The 15,387-nt window shown below is 46.8% G+C and overlaps 1 protein-coding gene across 4 annotated transcripts in view; it reads right to left on the bottom strand.

Annotated features, from left to right (window-relative positions):
• Nucleotides 1–5,316, bottom strand: part of AGAP1 (ArfGAP with GTPase domain, ankyrin repeat and PH domain 1) — a 308,736-nt gene extending 303,420 nt beyond the window's left edge. For 2 of the 4 annotated variants that reach the window (XM_066189389.1, XM_066189390.1), the window contains exon 1: nucleotides 4,712–5,316. In XM_066189389.1, coding sequence (XP_066045486.1) covers nucleotides 4,712–4,874 — 163 coding nt within the window. In that variant the 5' untranslated portion in view covers nucleotides 4,875–5,316. The remainder of the gene's footprint in view (nucleotides 1–4,711) is intronic. The other 2 variants (XM_066189391.1, XM_066189392.1) reach the window with 1 other exon arrangement.
• Nucleotides 5,317–15,387: the final 10,071 nt, after the last annotated feature.

Raw genomic sequence — 15,387 nt, 5'->3', positions numbered from 1 at the left:
ACCCCGATTTAATCCCCCAGCAAACCAAAACAATAGCACGTTCCCATGCTCTGTTGTGCTCACCCAGAAATCTGATGGCTGTTCGGAGAATCTGATTGATCCTGTCAAATTACATAGTTTGAGCCACAGTTCCAAGATGCAAATGTAACAAAAGCTCAAAGAGGCCAACTGCTATTATGGTTTCAAGATGCAATTGTCTTATGTGATATGTGGGGATTTCTTCAGCTTTGGTCAGTGAAGCCTGAATATCTGAACTATGCCATCATTCTTCTGATGTACCGAAATAATGTAACAAGAATCCCAGAATGCTCCGGCTTGGAAGGGACCTTAAAGTTGATCCAATCCCACTGCATGCCATGGTTGAGGACACCTTCCACTATCCCACGTTGCTCCAAGCCCTGTCTAAACTGGCCTTGAACAGTTGTAGTCTTGTATTTCCCCAGAGAAAACGATGCTTTGACAGCACATGCAATTTTCAAGTAGTTTGTCTCAGCCTTGAACAGCAACAGCAGTTTTAAGACACTAATGCTGCCTCAACTCCAAGACTGAGTACAAGTCCTCCTGTAACATTGTCCCCAACATACTCAAGACCAGCATTCAAGAGGCTGCTAAATTGGAAAGCCCGAACAATTAGATGCTTCTAAGGCTCCTGTATGTCAGGAGTTTTACCTCCACCCTAAATTATTCTCAGGAAACAGTACTTTCAAAAGTGACCAGAAGAAAAATACCTTCTCCCATTTTCTCCCACCCCCACACTTCCCAGTGCATCTTTGCACTGTCTTGAGCAAGTTATTCCCAAATGTACCATCTCATATTTTCCCTAAGACTTGGATTATTTCCTGATATTCACATAATGGTCATCATTTCAAACTTAAAACTAGCATTTACAACACTTTATTTAAAAACTTATTTTTAACAGAAAAACTAGAGTAAAGATCACAAAATGCTCTGGAACACAGCAGTTCATACCTACACGATGGTCTGGTATGGCATTCTTATCAATTAAAGCAATAATTTCCCCTTTAAATAAATAAATAAAAACTACTTGAGATGCTCAACACCTGCTGCATCTGCAGGGTAGTACTGAGTATATTAGCATTTTTATAGACTCCTAATAATGTGTACATCATCTTGGCTAAAGTGTTTTAAAGTCTTTTCATGAAGGGTTAAAAATTAAGTTTTTCACCATCTTTCCCTGGTTTTCCATCTTGCTAAAGTTTATAAAAAGATAGTGCTAGTCTCAGCCTGGATGATGAGAAACTGGAACTGACATATTCAGCTATTACCTCGTCTTGCAGATTACCACATCGTGGAACCTCAAGATATTTTCAGTAACCTAGAGATCACTGAAGGCAATTCATATTTTCTCTCCCTGTTTCTAAGCACACAACATACTTGATGTAAGAAATGTTTAATGTTGATCAAGCAGTGATGCTGTGAACTACAGAACACGGAAAGGCAGATTTTACTACAGTAAAGTCTGTGTAATAGACTAATAATATTAATTACACTGTTTTATTAACTAATATAACCACCTAAGTAACTGTAAAACTGACTGGCTACTTAGCAGGAATTTCCTACAAAAAATACAGGACAAGCAGGAGTGTATGCTTTTGAACTGTTGACTCTGCAACATGCAAAAACCTGGAAGCAGCCCACTTTTATTTCAGCATCTTCATCCACTGAGGAAAAAATAATGAAGCACTATCACCCAGAACTGTTTTATCTAGTATCACACGTAACTTAGAATAACACAAGGCAAGAAATCTCTGTGCAAAAAGTATGGACAAATCAATTTAGGACCCAGTTTAGCACTTGCTCTCTTCATATTAGACAGCACTCTTAAATATAAACAGCTACTGCTGAAAGGGGAGTTTGAATTGCAGATTATTTGAACAGTCTTTGGTCCAGCAAGTATGCCTAGACGCTCCTGTGAACTTCAAATGTAACAATAACTCCAAATGTAAAAAGAAAGAGGGTTTACATTGCCAATAAAATCTGAAGTGCTGGAAAGACAGTGCCACTCTATGCAGAGAAGAAAATTCTAGGAATCAGTAACAGCAAGTCGACTCCACTGGAAGTCCCAAATTGCTTAAGATTCCAAGCATGTTCCTCTCCAGAGCTGTCAAACCTCTCTTGAGCAGCAGAGTATTAAAGAAGCTGTTCGAGGAGCACGTGTTGGTTGGAGTTCATGTTTAAAGCAGCCTGAACTAAGAGGTCTATACTCTTCTCTTTAAGGTACAGCTCTCCCTGCAGTGGAAGGAACTCTTCCGGGAAGTTACATCGTATTTTCTCACAGCAGCCACGTGCCAACCACACCACAATTCCTGTCAGTGAACCTCAAGCATCCTGAGGTTAAAAGATTTTGTGATCTGGGGAGCATCAGTACAACACTCAACTCTTTGCAACAAAATTGGAAGGCAACCACCACAACCCAAATGTCTGCTTTTCCTACATGCAACACAGGGCACTGCCACACGGATATAAACACTGCTACCAGTGAGAAAGAGCCTTACCAATCATACAGCCTGGTGGAGCTGTAATCTAAAGGAGTGAGGAGTTGTTTTATCTCTAACTCTTCAACTATTCGATTTTTAAATATTTAAGAGCTAGTTGAAGAGCCCTCAGAAGACATACAATACGCTCCTTTTCTAGATAAATCGTTCCCATCAATCAGAGCTACTGCTCTCATGACTCAGTGTCCAATAAAAGTTAGACAGCAAATTATCTGTGAAGGTTTTACTCATCCTCTCAGCTTTTGAAACATGTTTTTAGACTGCTATTTTGGTTTTCAAGTCTTTGTGATTGACAAATGAGCTGAGGCACAGTTAGGTAACAGAAATCATTAATACATGAAAAGACTAACACAAGTCACATGCTAAGGAGCTAACTACATCCAGTGCTTCACATCCTCCCCCCACTTCCACACAAGCGTGCCGTAGCACTATAGCCCAGGCATCTTATCCAGAAACATATTTATACCACGTAAACATGTATTAATTACCACTTGAAAAAATGCTCTGTTCAAGGCATCATCCATCCCGCAGAAATCCAAACACCAGCAGCACGGACAAAGGGACGTGCTCGAGCCAGAGTTTTCCCACCAGATCTATCAGTAAGTTTTAAACTCCTCAGAAGGGGAAAGAAAAGGCAAAGTACCCTCAGGAGGGGACAGCCCCACACCGTGATCTCAGTAGTGACTAAAATAACAGAGAATATGCACAAATCTCTACCACACACTTGGTCAGATGCAGATATTGAGTAAGGGACTGCTCTCCAATAAGTGACAGGCACTGCCAGCCTCCCTGCCTCGCCACACAACACACTAAACCCAAAATGTTAACTGCAAGAGCCATGATGACTGTCTATTCAAGCTCCACTGCTCCAGAGGCATACAAATAAATCTTTCAGGCAACAATCCCAATAGCAGCTTTTCCATCGGGACTTTTTGATTACGTACCATTCAAAGAACAGCTAGGCCACCAACACAAGATGGTTTTAGGCAGCTCTATTTCACTGCTGTACATCACACTCTGCTACCCTGAATCCCTTCCAAAACAGCGACAGGATACTCCAGTCGAAAAAGCACACGACTTGAAGCTCAGCAAGTTATCCCGCAAAATAAGTCATAAATTTCTCCACAAAATACATATTCCTAGCCAATACGGTTTGCTCTTTTTAACTCCACCAACAGTTAAGAAAAAAATACCTGCAGACTTCCCTACGCTAGTGATTTCTTTCCTTATTTTCTGCATCCTAAGCAGTTCAAGCCTCTGTAGTGCTCCTGCGGGTATAGATACACATAAATCTAAGCTTTGAGGGCTATTATCTCCATCTTGCCTCCCGACCTGTTTTCACACTACTGCACAGACACACCACCGCTCCATAACACAGCTGCACGTCTTGTTCACCCACTTCACACCACCAAACCACAGCCCACACTGTCTCCATCACATGCTGCAGGGAGCGCCGAAGAAAATTTCGTTTCCCCGAACCCTTCTGCAGGCAAAACGAGCACCATCCTTCCCACCGTACCCCAGTCCGAAAGAGCTCGCTGCTCACCCGCACAGCAGCAGCGGACGAGTAGCAAAACAACTTCTAAACCCCACAGATGCCAACAGAGGGGCCACCCGGGGCATTCAGCGCCGAGGAGATGATGGGGACCAAGCCGGAACACCTCCGGCTTCCTGAAAACGCCAGCCACGAGGGGTGGAGGAAGGGCAGGCAGCCCCGAGCCGGGAGGCGGCTGCTCCCAAGGACCCGCGGGCCATGGGCTGGGGGGCGCGGGGGAAGGGGCTGGGGGGAAATGGAGGGAAGTGGGCAGGGGGGAGCAGGACCATGGGCTGGGGGAGAAGAGATGGACTAGGGCCATGGAGGAGGCGGGACGGCGGGGATAGGGCTATTAACGGGGTGGCGGGGGGGAAGCAGGGGAGCAGGGAGGGAGGGGTAAGAAACAGAGCCATGGGCTGGGGGAGGTTTGGGGAGGGGGGATAAACAGAGCCATGGGCTGGGGGAGGCTTGAGACGGAGAACAGGACTGGCGGACGCCTGATGCGAGGAAGCAGAGCGGTGGGCTGGAGGAGGTTTTCGGGGCGCGGGGCCATGAGCTAGGGAAGCTTTTGGGGGAGCAGAGGACCATGGGCTAGGGGAGGTTTGGGGGCACCTTTCGCCACTCGCTCCCTCTCCCCGCCGTGCCGGGGCCGCCGTCTCACCTTCGATGGCGATGACATGCTCGCGGATCTGGTTCTGCAGCACGGGCTCCTCCACCCGCTCCAGCAGCTCGTAGATGGAGTAGATGTTGGGGTGCACGGACTCGAAGCGCTGGATCTCGGCCCGGATGGCTGCCGAGTTCGCCAGCTGCTGCTGGTAGTTCATGGCGCGGCCGCTCCGCTCCGGCCCCTTTACGCTGAGACCCCCGGGCGGCGGCGGGGGCGAGCCCTGGCCGCCGCCGCCGCCGCCGCCTCACTCACCGGACACCCCCCCCCCCCCGCGCCCCGTGCCGGGCCGGCAGCAGCGCCTCGGCCTCGCAGCGCGCTGTCACTTCACGGCGGCGGCGGCGGGGCGGGGCAGGGCCGCCCCCGGCCCCATGGAGGGAGGGAAGGAGGAAGGACCCGCTCCCGGTCGCCGTCCCGCTCCCGCCGCCTCCTCAGCCCCTCACGGCTCCCGGTCTCGCTCCGGTCTCGCTCCGGCCCCTGCCACCCCCCGGCGCGCGCACCCCCCCAGCCAATGGCTGGGCCCCCCCTGCACGCGCGCGCCCCCGCGGCAGCCAATGGTCGGGGCCCCGCCGCGGCCTCGCGCCCTCCCGCGCGCTCGCCCCGCGTCCTTCTCCGCTTGCCCCGCTTCACGCTGGCGCGGGGCACGCCCCTCGGTGACGTCACCGCGCACACCCCGCACTGCCCCACCCCCGGGCACGCTGGGAAATGTAGTCCCGAAGGGAGGCGCTGAGGGAGGGTCGGGGTGGCGGCCTCAGGAACATCGGGCCCGCCTCCGCCCTGCTCCGAGGGCGCGGGGCCCGCTCCCGTGACCGCCCGGCAGCGGTCACTCGGCAGGCAGGGATGGAGCCCCTCACCGTGAGTCCGGCCCCCGCGGCCGCTGGAGCCCTGAAGGTGATGAAAGTAGGAGATTTGTGCCCCAAGTGCGCCATTCACGCCCGGAATGGCGGCCTCATCCCTGGAAGTGTTCCCAGGCCACGTTGGACGGGCCTTGGAGCAACCTGGGACAGTGGAACGTTTCCCTGCCCATGGCAGGGTGTGGAATTGGATGATCCTTAAGATTCCTTCCAACTGAAACCGTCCTGTAATTCTATGACTTGTCAGAAATACTTATCTCATGGAGTAATGAAGCACTGTTGGCATTGCATAAACACGGTTATTTGCAATATTGGTTGCAAGCCAGCTGTGCACTCTCAGCCACTGACCTTGATTAATCCATTTTTAGGATCGATATTCTATCGGATTTAAGCTCCAAAGCTGTGAAACCTGGAGCAAACTTTGATATAGGAAACAGCATATGGACAACTTGGTATAGGATAGCCACCAGAAAACTGTGTCTATCCATTCTACCGACATAAACCACAGGAAGCAAGAGAGTAATTTCAATAGTTTTCCCCAAAAAATGTCTTTATTTGGGTTTAGAGCTCTGGCCTGGGGCTAGAATGAGATGAGTTTTAAGTCCTTTCCAACCCAAACCACTCTTGATGTGATGGTTTACACCAAGAAAGCAAAAAAAAAAGGACTATAGAGGTGACAAATCAAGCTGTGATGCTGTGATATGAGATTGAGTTTTCAGATGCTGCTGGGACTGAAGCTTACTCAGCATGGTTGATGTCTGCTGCAAGAGTTGTCTTCTGCTCATCTGAACAGTTCAGGATGATAAAGGTCATGGATACCTTTTTCTTCCCCCTTCCTTCTCAGCAGAAATGGGTATAATTTTTATCAACTTTCTCGTTTTTATTTTCTGATCCTAGGAGAAAATTCTTTAGTGGATAAAGAAGAAAATTAAAGAGGCAGAAAGAATACAGTCCCTGTTTCCACTAGTGAGGGCCACTCAGGGCATTAATGATGCTGATAAAAATTTGTGAAACATAAGAGGATTTTTGCTTTCATTTACCTTAAACTGCTTGAATGAGCTCAATGTATGTAGAAATCTGGATGAAAGCTGTAATTCTCCCCTTTTCCTCCCTCTATCCTGATCTGGAGCAGAGGCACTACCTCACATTACTTGTGTTTCAGAAAGTGCCAAAACAAGCAGCAGAGCCAAGAGTCAGGCAGCAGCCTCTGCTGTATGTGGGGTGATTGTTTCCACTGATGCCATATGCTTTGTGTTCTTCCAGCTCTAAAATTCGTGGAAAACAACTCCCAGAGTAGTCTCAGCTGTAAATGAATGCAACTACTGCACACAAATAATTGAAGCATTAAACCCCTGTGCTGATATAAAGCTTTTTTGTAATATTTTCATCTGTAGTCCTCCCGTGAAGCCTTTGCTACCCTGATTTTTTTACCACATAACAGCTTTCTTGTAAGCTTTGTAAAATCACAGCAAAATATAAGCTACTGTCGCAGCTTACATAGATTTCTCTTGTAAGAAACCGTTAAAAATAAGTGGTATTTTGGTTGTGCTTGCAGTGAAGATTGGGCTGAAATGCTGCTAGTGGTGCACAGAGGGATGTTGGATACCTCTCTCAGCCTCTGTTCTGGAAGGTCCGGCATCCAAATTGTTCCACCAGCCTTGAATGTGAGCTGGCAGAGAATGACCTGGGCAGCTCTGCTGTGAGCAGTGAGGAACTGAGGCTTGTTTTCCTTTGGGCTGGGAGCAGGGGTAACGTGGGCACTGCACGGCTTTTTTGGGTCTGGTTTTGTCAAAGGCAAGACGAGCTGTTCATCTGGGGAGGTCGTGAGACTCAGACAGTTTTACAAGTATGGAGAGGCTGATGTGCTGTGGGTAAAGCAGACGGAGTGGTCCCAGTGTGGGTTACCCTTCTGGCACTGGTTTTCCTTTCTGAGTGTGAAAGCTTGCCAGGGGTGAAGCTTCCCACCGCTCTCCCACGCATCTGGTTCTGTGCTTAGGTCTCTAACAAAGTTCCATCTGTGCTGGCTTCCTCCTCCTCCTCCTCCCCATCTGGCAAATCCACTCGCTGCCCTGCCTACAGAAAGCCAGTCTGGATGGTTTCCTTCTGCTCCTGGTGCCTTGTTCCTGGAGGTATCAGTGACTGGAAAGCAGCACTGAATCACCATCTCGAACAGTGCTATCTCCCATCACATGACAGGGCTTATCCACTTCGTGCTATTCCCAATCTGTCCACCAAACCCTGCAGAAGGCATAGGAAAGTGACAGTTTGGGGAGTCACAATTGATGCACTTGGACTCAGGGCGTAGGGGCAGTGACATTTTGGTTTTGGAACTGAGCCTGACATGTCCACCTTCATGGAAATGTATCTGCACAAAAGTTCCATGGAGATGTTGCAGGCAGGATTCACGAGCCATTAAGGTGATGTTGAAGCCCAGGTCCTGGAAATGGAGAACTCTGGTGGAATTTCAGTCAAACCCTGCCTGTACCTTTCCCTAGTGCTTTGTTGGGATGTGGAGGGGCTTTCCTGGTTGCTGAAACAGGAATTAGGCAGCACTAGCTTTTTAGTTACTAATCCAGTAGCTGAAATGTTGATTGGAGGGAAGAGAAGTTTAAAAAGTGTTCAAGCATCCTGTCCTGATCTGTGCCTGAATTTAGCATAAATTAAACATCACAGACAGCTTGACACAGGGACTTGTTTGCAGACCTAACAGGAAAGGGATTAACTGGAAAAAGATTGAGAACATAAGGACTCCTGCCCCATCCAAGAGGAGTTATAAGAGAAATCTTAGCTGATGCTTGCAAGCAACATTTCGCTTGACTGGGACTGTTTCTGTGTCTGTTCACAATCTTAAAGCCCGGCTGTTCCTGGGATGAGTATTGGTGTGAGCAGCGTTCTGTTTAATAGGCAGGGAGTGTCTGGAAAAACCCAGGAGACTGAGTGTTAGAGATGCATCTTTGTGCCTACTAATACTGATATTGCCATAAAGATTGAAATCAAACCCATATGAAAAATAGATATGGAAACGTCAAGTTTTCCTGAACTACCTTCACCATACTTTTCAGCGAATATAAAAACTTTAATAAGTTAAGCTTCCTCTCCTAACAAATTGGGATGAAAATCTGTTATTTTACTGGGTAAAATTTGGGTCAGTCAGTTACTATTACAGAGTGATTTGATTGCTCAAGAGGCTTTGAAACAAATGTAACTAATGAATTAACCTCATTTGGGGAGTGTGAAATCTGTTCCAGGAGAAATGCCAACTAGTTCAAACAATACTAATTATGGAGTAGCAACAACAAGCGGCTGTCGGAGCTGGAGCTCATTCCCCCGTGCTCCTGTCAGAACTGGGAAAATGCACTTCTGTACCCAACCTGCCTGAAAAAAGGTGGGGTGGCAAAAGAAACCTGCTTTTCTGGAGGTGGGAGCACAGATCAAATCCCTGCTGCAAGGTCAAATTATCCTGCTTAAGGGGTCTTCTAATCAGAAGTGAGCCAGCACGGAGCTGCAGAACAGGGAACTAGCCATAACTCTGTGTGTTCTCCGTATGGGGAAAGGAATCTGAGAATCACTTCTCAATTCTAGCCCCAGGGACTTGGATTTCCACTAACCTGAAACTTTTTGAAATGTTAAAATGAACCATCTTTTAAACTGCCTGAGTTTTGGCTCCTTGTTGATCGAAGTTTCGTTGGAAAACAATTTGCAACATTTACAGATTTGCAGAATTACTATCTTTGTTAAACCAAAGTCATTGTTCAGATCTGGAATTGTGCTGTGGCTTTGATCAGGCTGATGATGGTCTGTGCTCTAGCTTTAAGGTGTTTCAAGTGAAAATAAATGGCTTCTTCACACAAAGCAGCTTTCGGGTCCTAAGTTCTACCCGAGCTACCCAAAGCTTAGACAGCTTCAATGCAGCAAAGACTCAACTCATATACAATTAAAAAAAATTGTTCAGTGGTACCCCTGAGTCAGGGCTCAGCTAACATCCTGAATTTTGTAGCAGAGCAAATCCAGTGACAGCTTCATATGCCAGCTCCAAGATACTCAGCACTTTATTCAGCTCTTATCATGGCTAAATATGATTACACTGAAAGTGTCTCTAAGCTTGTTGCTGTTGTCACTTCCTTGACAGAGAATCAATATTTGATTCGCCACATAATTCCATGTTAAGCTCAGGTCTCACTTCAGCTGTGGCATGCTGACAGGGCTCGAAAAGTTATGGAATATTGTAGGCTCAATTGTTACCTTGGAACTTTCAGACACAGGCTATTGATTTAATGCAGGAAAACCATGGGAAAGATCACTCTAGATTAGTTCAAGCTCATCTTTTAGAAAAATTGCCTTAATGTTTAATAACATGTTCTGTGCATAACGCTGTGACATCCAGTGGTAAGGAATGAAGAGACAGGATAAGAAATGGGTTCATAAAGTCAAATTGATAAATAAAGTCAAAACAAGTGGGTCTGGCAGAACCCTTGCTGGTGAAGGTCCCACATGACTTCTTTTAAGAGCATGACATTGGCCAAGTGGTTAACCCAGCACTCCCTGAAATACAGATTTTTGGTGACAGATTGCACCGTTTAAATAGCAACTTGAAGTCATTCATCTGGTAAGTAAACAAAATATTTTCTTAGGTGTTAAGAGGAGTGTGAGCCGTTACTGATCAGTGAAGGGATGTACAAGAGCATGAAAACAAAGCTGAGGATGGTAGCTTGGGCTGGTGATGGTATTTCCCTACATTTCATAGGGAAATCCAGTTCTTTTTGCCCTTGAGACTTGTGCACGTGAGTGCAGACATCACAGAAACAGCCAGCAGTAGACTGTAGCTTCTTAGAATCCCAGAACCATTTCAGTTGGAAAAGATGTCCAAGATCGAGTCCAACCTTTGACTGTCACCCAGCCCAGTGCACTGAGTGCCATGCCCAGGCATTCCTTGAACACCTCCAGTGATGGGGCTCCTCCACCTGCCTGGGCAGCCCGTTCCAAGGCCTGCCCACCCTTTCCATGGAGAAATTCCTCCTGATGCCCACCCTGAGCCTGCCCTGGCCAAGCCTGAGGCCGTTCCCTCTCCTCCTGTCCCTGTTCCCTGGGAGCAGAGCCCGACCCCCCCGGCTGTCCCCTCCTGTCAGGGAGTTGTGCAGAGCCACAAGGTTCCCCCTGAGCCTCCTTTTCCCCAGGCTCAGCCCTTTTCCACCTCCCTCAGCTGCTCCTGGTACTCCAGCCCCTTCCCTGGACATTCTCCAGTGTCCCTCTGACTGTGAGTGCCCAGAACTGGCCACAGCCCTCAAGGGACGTCAGCAGTGCCAGCCCAGGGGACAGGCCCAGCCCTGGTCCTGCTGTCCATGGAGAAGAGAATAACAGGCACTCTGCTACAGCTGTGCAACAGGCAGCCTGTCCAAGAAGAAGAGTGCTGCCACCAACACCAAATTCTATGGGAAGACATGGTAGCTGTGTAGAATTGTTTACTTCAGTGCCTATCAGAACGGTTATGGGCTCCCTGCAGCAACACTTGGGGTACAGCCCTGCTGCTTGTTACACACGGGTCTGACTTTTCCACTCCATGTGTTTATTTGGGTGTGTATTTGACATCAGCATCACCTGAATTGGCCTTTCCTTGGAACTTTTAACTTCAAAATCAGTGAGATGTACCTGCTGTAGTAAGCCCAGCCTTTCAGCTTTCCCACATAAGGAATTCCCCCCAGGGATGACTTGCAGCCCAGCCAGCCCCAGTGGACAGTATTCCTGAGCACTGTGGTGCCAGAAGGGGGTCTCCAAAGGGCTGGCATCTAGGACACGGTCACCATAGAAACTGGGGGGATTTGCTGTGTCTGTGTCAGTTCTTTGAGCTGCTTAACAGCTCGCTGGTAACAACTCGCACTCACACAGCTCAGGGAGCGTGGCAGAGACAGGGCTGCGCTGCCGTGCGGGCTGTGCACACATCCCGGCAAGAATTCCCTGGAAAGGCTCTCCTACTCACGGCTTGTATGCATCACCTTGCATGCCCCCTTCCTGTAGCTCATAAAAACGTAATAAAACCCCATGGGCTCTTTGTCTGGAGACAAGGAAGGGCTCCTGGCACATTTCCACCATCCCATTTTGCTTATGGTTTGACCAGGTTTGTCTGACCTAGTTCTGTTCATAAACTGGGCTTAATGGTGGAGTCTTGGAAACGTTCCCAGCTGCTAAAGCCTGGCTATTCCCTCTGCAGTAATTAATTGCAGTTCAAAAGCCCTGCACCAGCTATGTATCATAACATTAACATAAAAAAACATGTTCTCTGGGATTCTAAGCTTTGAACAATCTTCTTATGGTGCCCAGACTTATATTCCATTGCACGAGAGCACCATGGGACCCTGCTCATCAATTGCTTGCTTCTAAGTACAGACTGAACTGAAAAATCTCTTTCCTGTGTACCCATTGCAGACCTGTTATCACAGCATAAAATGAAGCTTGGAATTGTTTTTATTAAGCTGGGTGTGATTTTTCATTCCAGTGTAACTTTCCATCCACTTGCAAAAAAAAAAGAATTTGAGAACAAGTATAATGAGCTGAAACTCAATGCCCAATAATAATTTGAACACCGTGAGGCTCCTGGAGAGTGTTCAGCAATTATTAGAGACAGGGAGAATTTTTAGCACTAACTGCCTGACAAAGAGACAACTTTTGGTTGAACTCAGGGTACCTAAATCATACGTCTTCAGCAGAGAGAGCAGGATGTAAAACCTATTGATGTCACTGCTTTATTAAAAAAAAAAAAAAGAGATTTGAGCAAATATTCATGTGCTTAGCTACTGACTGTGTGAATTGTAGAGGAACCTCGTTTTGGCATTGCAGTTCCTGTGATGGCTCCTTTGGGATTTCCTGGCCCTGAACTGTGTCAGCTGCGCTTGCTTCCAGCTCACTGAGAAATGTGGAGCTAAGGGCAGGAGCTGGTACAGAGCTCAGCCTGGGAGGTGCTGGGTACCTACCCGGTGGGGAAGGGTTTTCTGAAATGCTGCAGTTTGGGGAGGGTAGGCTGCTCCTGTTCAGGGTGCTCAGCCTGAGGTATACATTTGAAATCACTGCAGACCAATTCAATCCACATAACTTCCAGCAAAGGCCAGAAATCCTTTGTGTAAATCTTTGTGTAAAGAACTCTTCTTCACATGAATGCAAGTGACTGGAAGTTACAGTGTATCCTCCCCTGCATAATTTATATCTCCCTCTTCAATACTCATCACATAAATTTTTTTCACATCCAGTTCTAGCCCCTCAGCAGCGTGCTTGAGGCTCATTAGCTCATGTGCAACCATTGAAGCAAGCTGGAGGATGAGATTTTAAAGCCTTCTGTTACCAAAGATTAATGCAGATTTTTTTTTTTTCTCTAAAATAATCAGCTGCAGACTGGTGCCAGAACTCAGATGTGTGGGCTCAGATGTATTTTGTCTGATGGAAAAACATTTCCTCTCCTTTGTAGAGGCTGCTTACATCCCTTCTGCTGCCCTTGAGTTATTTGTTACAGCTTTCCTGACACCTGGAGCGGGACAAGCCGGTCCCTTGGCCCACATCTGAAGGTGGACAGTGTTAAAAAGAAAGGTCAAGCGTGGTTCAGCAGCTTTCAAAAGAGGCCTTGGGTATTTCAAGCACAACACTTCATTTAAAGTCAAAAGACTGAGTTGCGCCACTCTTCAAAGACAGCGAAGTTCTTACTTTTAGGACAGCTCCAGTGTCCCTCAAAGTGTTCCTGAGGCAGCGGAAGCACCTCGGATATGCAGTGTGGAATGCTTTGCTTTCAAAGCCCGAGAAGCTGAAACGCCTCAAAGCTTAGCCTCGGCTTTGTCTACAGTTTCAGCTTGTGTCAGTACTTTGAAATGCAAGATAAAATGTAGACTTAGGTCTCCTTGAACTCAAGAGACTTGAGGAAAGTACAGGCATGATGGAGCTGCGTTTTGCAGGCAGGGAACTGGGATGGAGGCATGTCCCTGCCCTTTGGCCTCGGTTCAGTACAGAATGCAAGAGCCTGCTATTGACCCAGGTCTCAGGGGTCAAAAACCAGGGGAGTTTGACACTAGTTTTCCCAAGAGTAGGCTGGATGGAGTAAGATGAAAGTATGGCTTGGATTCTTACTCGCTCCTGTTCAATCACCCAAGCTGTCGCAAGTTCGACTGTCTCGTTATCCTTGGGCCCTCAGATGAATTTTGATGACCTGTGTGGGAAGTGTTTAAAGCCACCACTGCAGGCTCCTCACTGCTCCAGACAAGGCTGAAGCGTCTTGATTGCACCAGAAACGTTTAAAGTCAAATCAACCATTGTAAAATTTAATAAAGCCGCTGGAAAAAATTCTGCTGCGGTCTGCAGTAGCAGCACTGCAGGTGTAGTGTCTTGAGAACTATAAATGCTTATTTGTGTTTTATCTCCTCACTACTTGATTTTCAAAGGGTGTAGCAGACTTTTAAATATTCCCTGGAGAATTTTGGGAGTCCTGTAGTGTTAAGATATATGGAACCTGGGGTTGAGTACTCTGAAAGCTGAGATAAACTCTTGCAGCAGTTGTTCTATGTCTCAGCCTGGAAAACAGGATAGAAATATCATTCCTTGTGGCAAACACGTGTGCACATCTGCTGGAGCTATGCATGCCAAACAGACCTGGAACTGCTGTTGCCTTGCAGAACATGAAATCTCGATGGCGAATAGTTATCTAACATGAAATACTTGGCAGAAGTCTCAAAAGCTGATTTCATCTTTATGTTTTGTTCTTAAAGGGAAACAGATTTAATTGGAAGCTAATACTTTTGTTAGAAGTATCATACTCTAGAAGATAAAAATATCACTGTTTTTAGGAATGGTATAAATCCTGTGGGTGCAGGCCATGGTCATTTGGAATTAACAGAGGTAAAATCTCAAGCAAAAGGGCTTCAAGATGCTGGTTCTCAATGCCAAGCTAAATTGTACATATCAACGTGCAATTTCTTTCATGGCTCTCACATCCCAATAAACTTGTGAGTTCAGTTAAGAACATACTCCAGGGATGTACCAGTCCTGCCTGTAAACTTGGTTATCTGATGCCATTCTGAATAACTTACATGGATGGGAAAAATTGATTTCATGGCCCCAGACCCCACCTTTGGGGGATAGGAGTCAAAGTTCTACTGGGTGCACGTAAGTGGGCTGGGTGCACATAAGTGTCAGTGGCCTCAGGAGGTTACAGTTGCTTTGAGTTCTGCATTCTGGGCGTAAACTAGCTGTTCCAAGCAGAGGGAAGGATCCAACTTTTCTCTAGGATTGTGGCTTTGGTCTCTTGAATGTTATGGTTCTCATGGCAGCCTGGTTTGTTTGTTTGTTTTTCAGGTTCTTCTGAAGCAGAAAGCATCACGTGGTAACTCTGCATCTTAAATTTTGTGAAAACAATGCCAAGAGGAAGTGAGCCTCTAAGTGAAAATGAGGAAACTGGGAAGGACTGAGTAAGTGAAGTAACTCCATGCACAAAACAGCATTACAGCATTGCAAAGAAATACAGGGAAGTGAAAAGTCACTTCCCAGAAAAATTTCCCTCTGAAACAGTCAATTATTTTACTATGGAAAGAGTGAGTATTCTTAGAGTGATTTGGAGCTTCCCTTATTGCAGTAACCAAAACTAACATGTAGTAAAAGTTGTTGGTTCCTCTAAACAATCTGCATAGAAACCTTTTAAAGGGATTTCAGATATTTCTGGGGAGTGTTCAGAGCAAAACAGACATGAAAGCTACTCCATAAATTGGTCAGTTCGGGGCTTGTAAGGACAAACCTTGGCACACAAGAACTTGCAGCATTCCAGTGGTTATGATCCTGCACTGCCCACCTCAT

This window comes from Chamaea fasciata, unplaced genomic scaffold (assembly GCF_029207755.1).
Source record: "Chamaea fasciata isolate MVZ Bird 193981 ecotype frontalis unplaced genomic scaffold, bChaFas1.0.hap1 SCAF_8, whole genome shotgun sequence".
Taxonomy (NCBI): domain Eukaryota; kingdom Metazoa; phylum Chordata; class Aves; order Passeriformes; family Sylviidae; genus Chamaea; species Chamaea fasciata.
The sequence above is the reverse complement of the archived record's forward strand: the minus strand, read 5'-3'. Positions and strand labels throughout refer to the sequence as shown.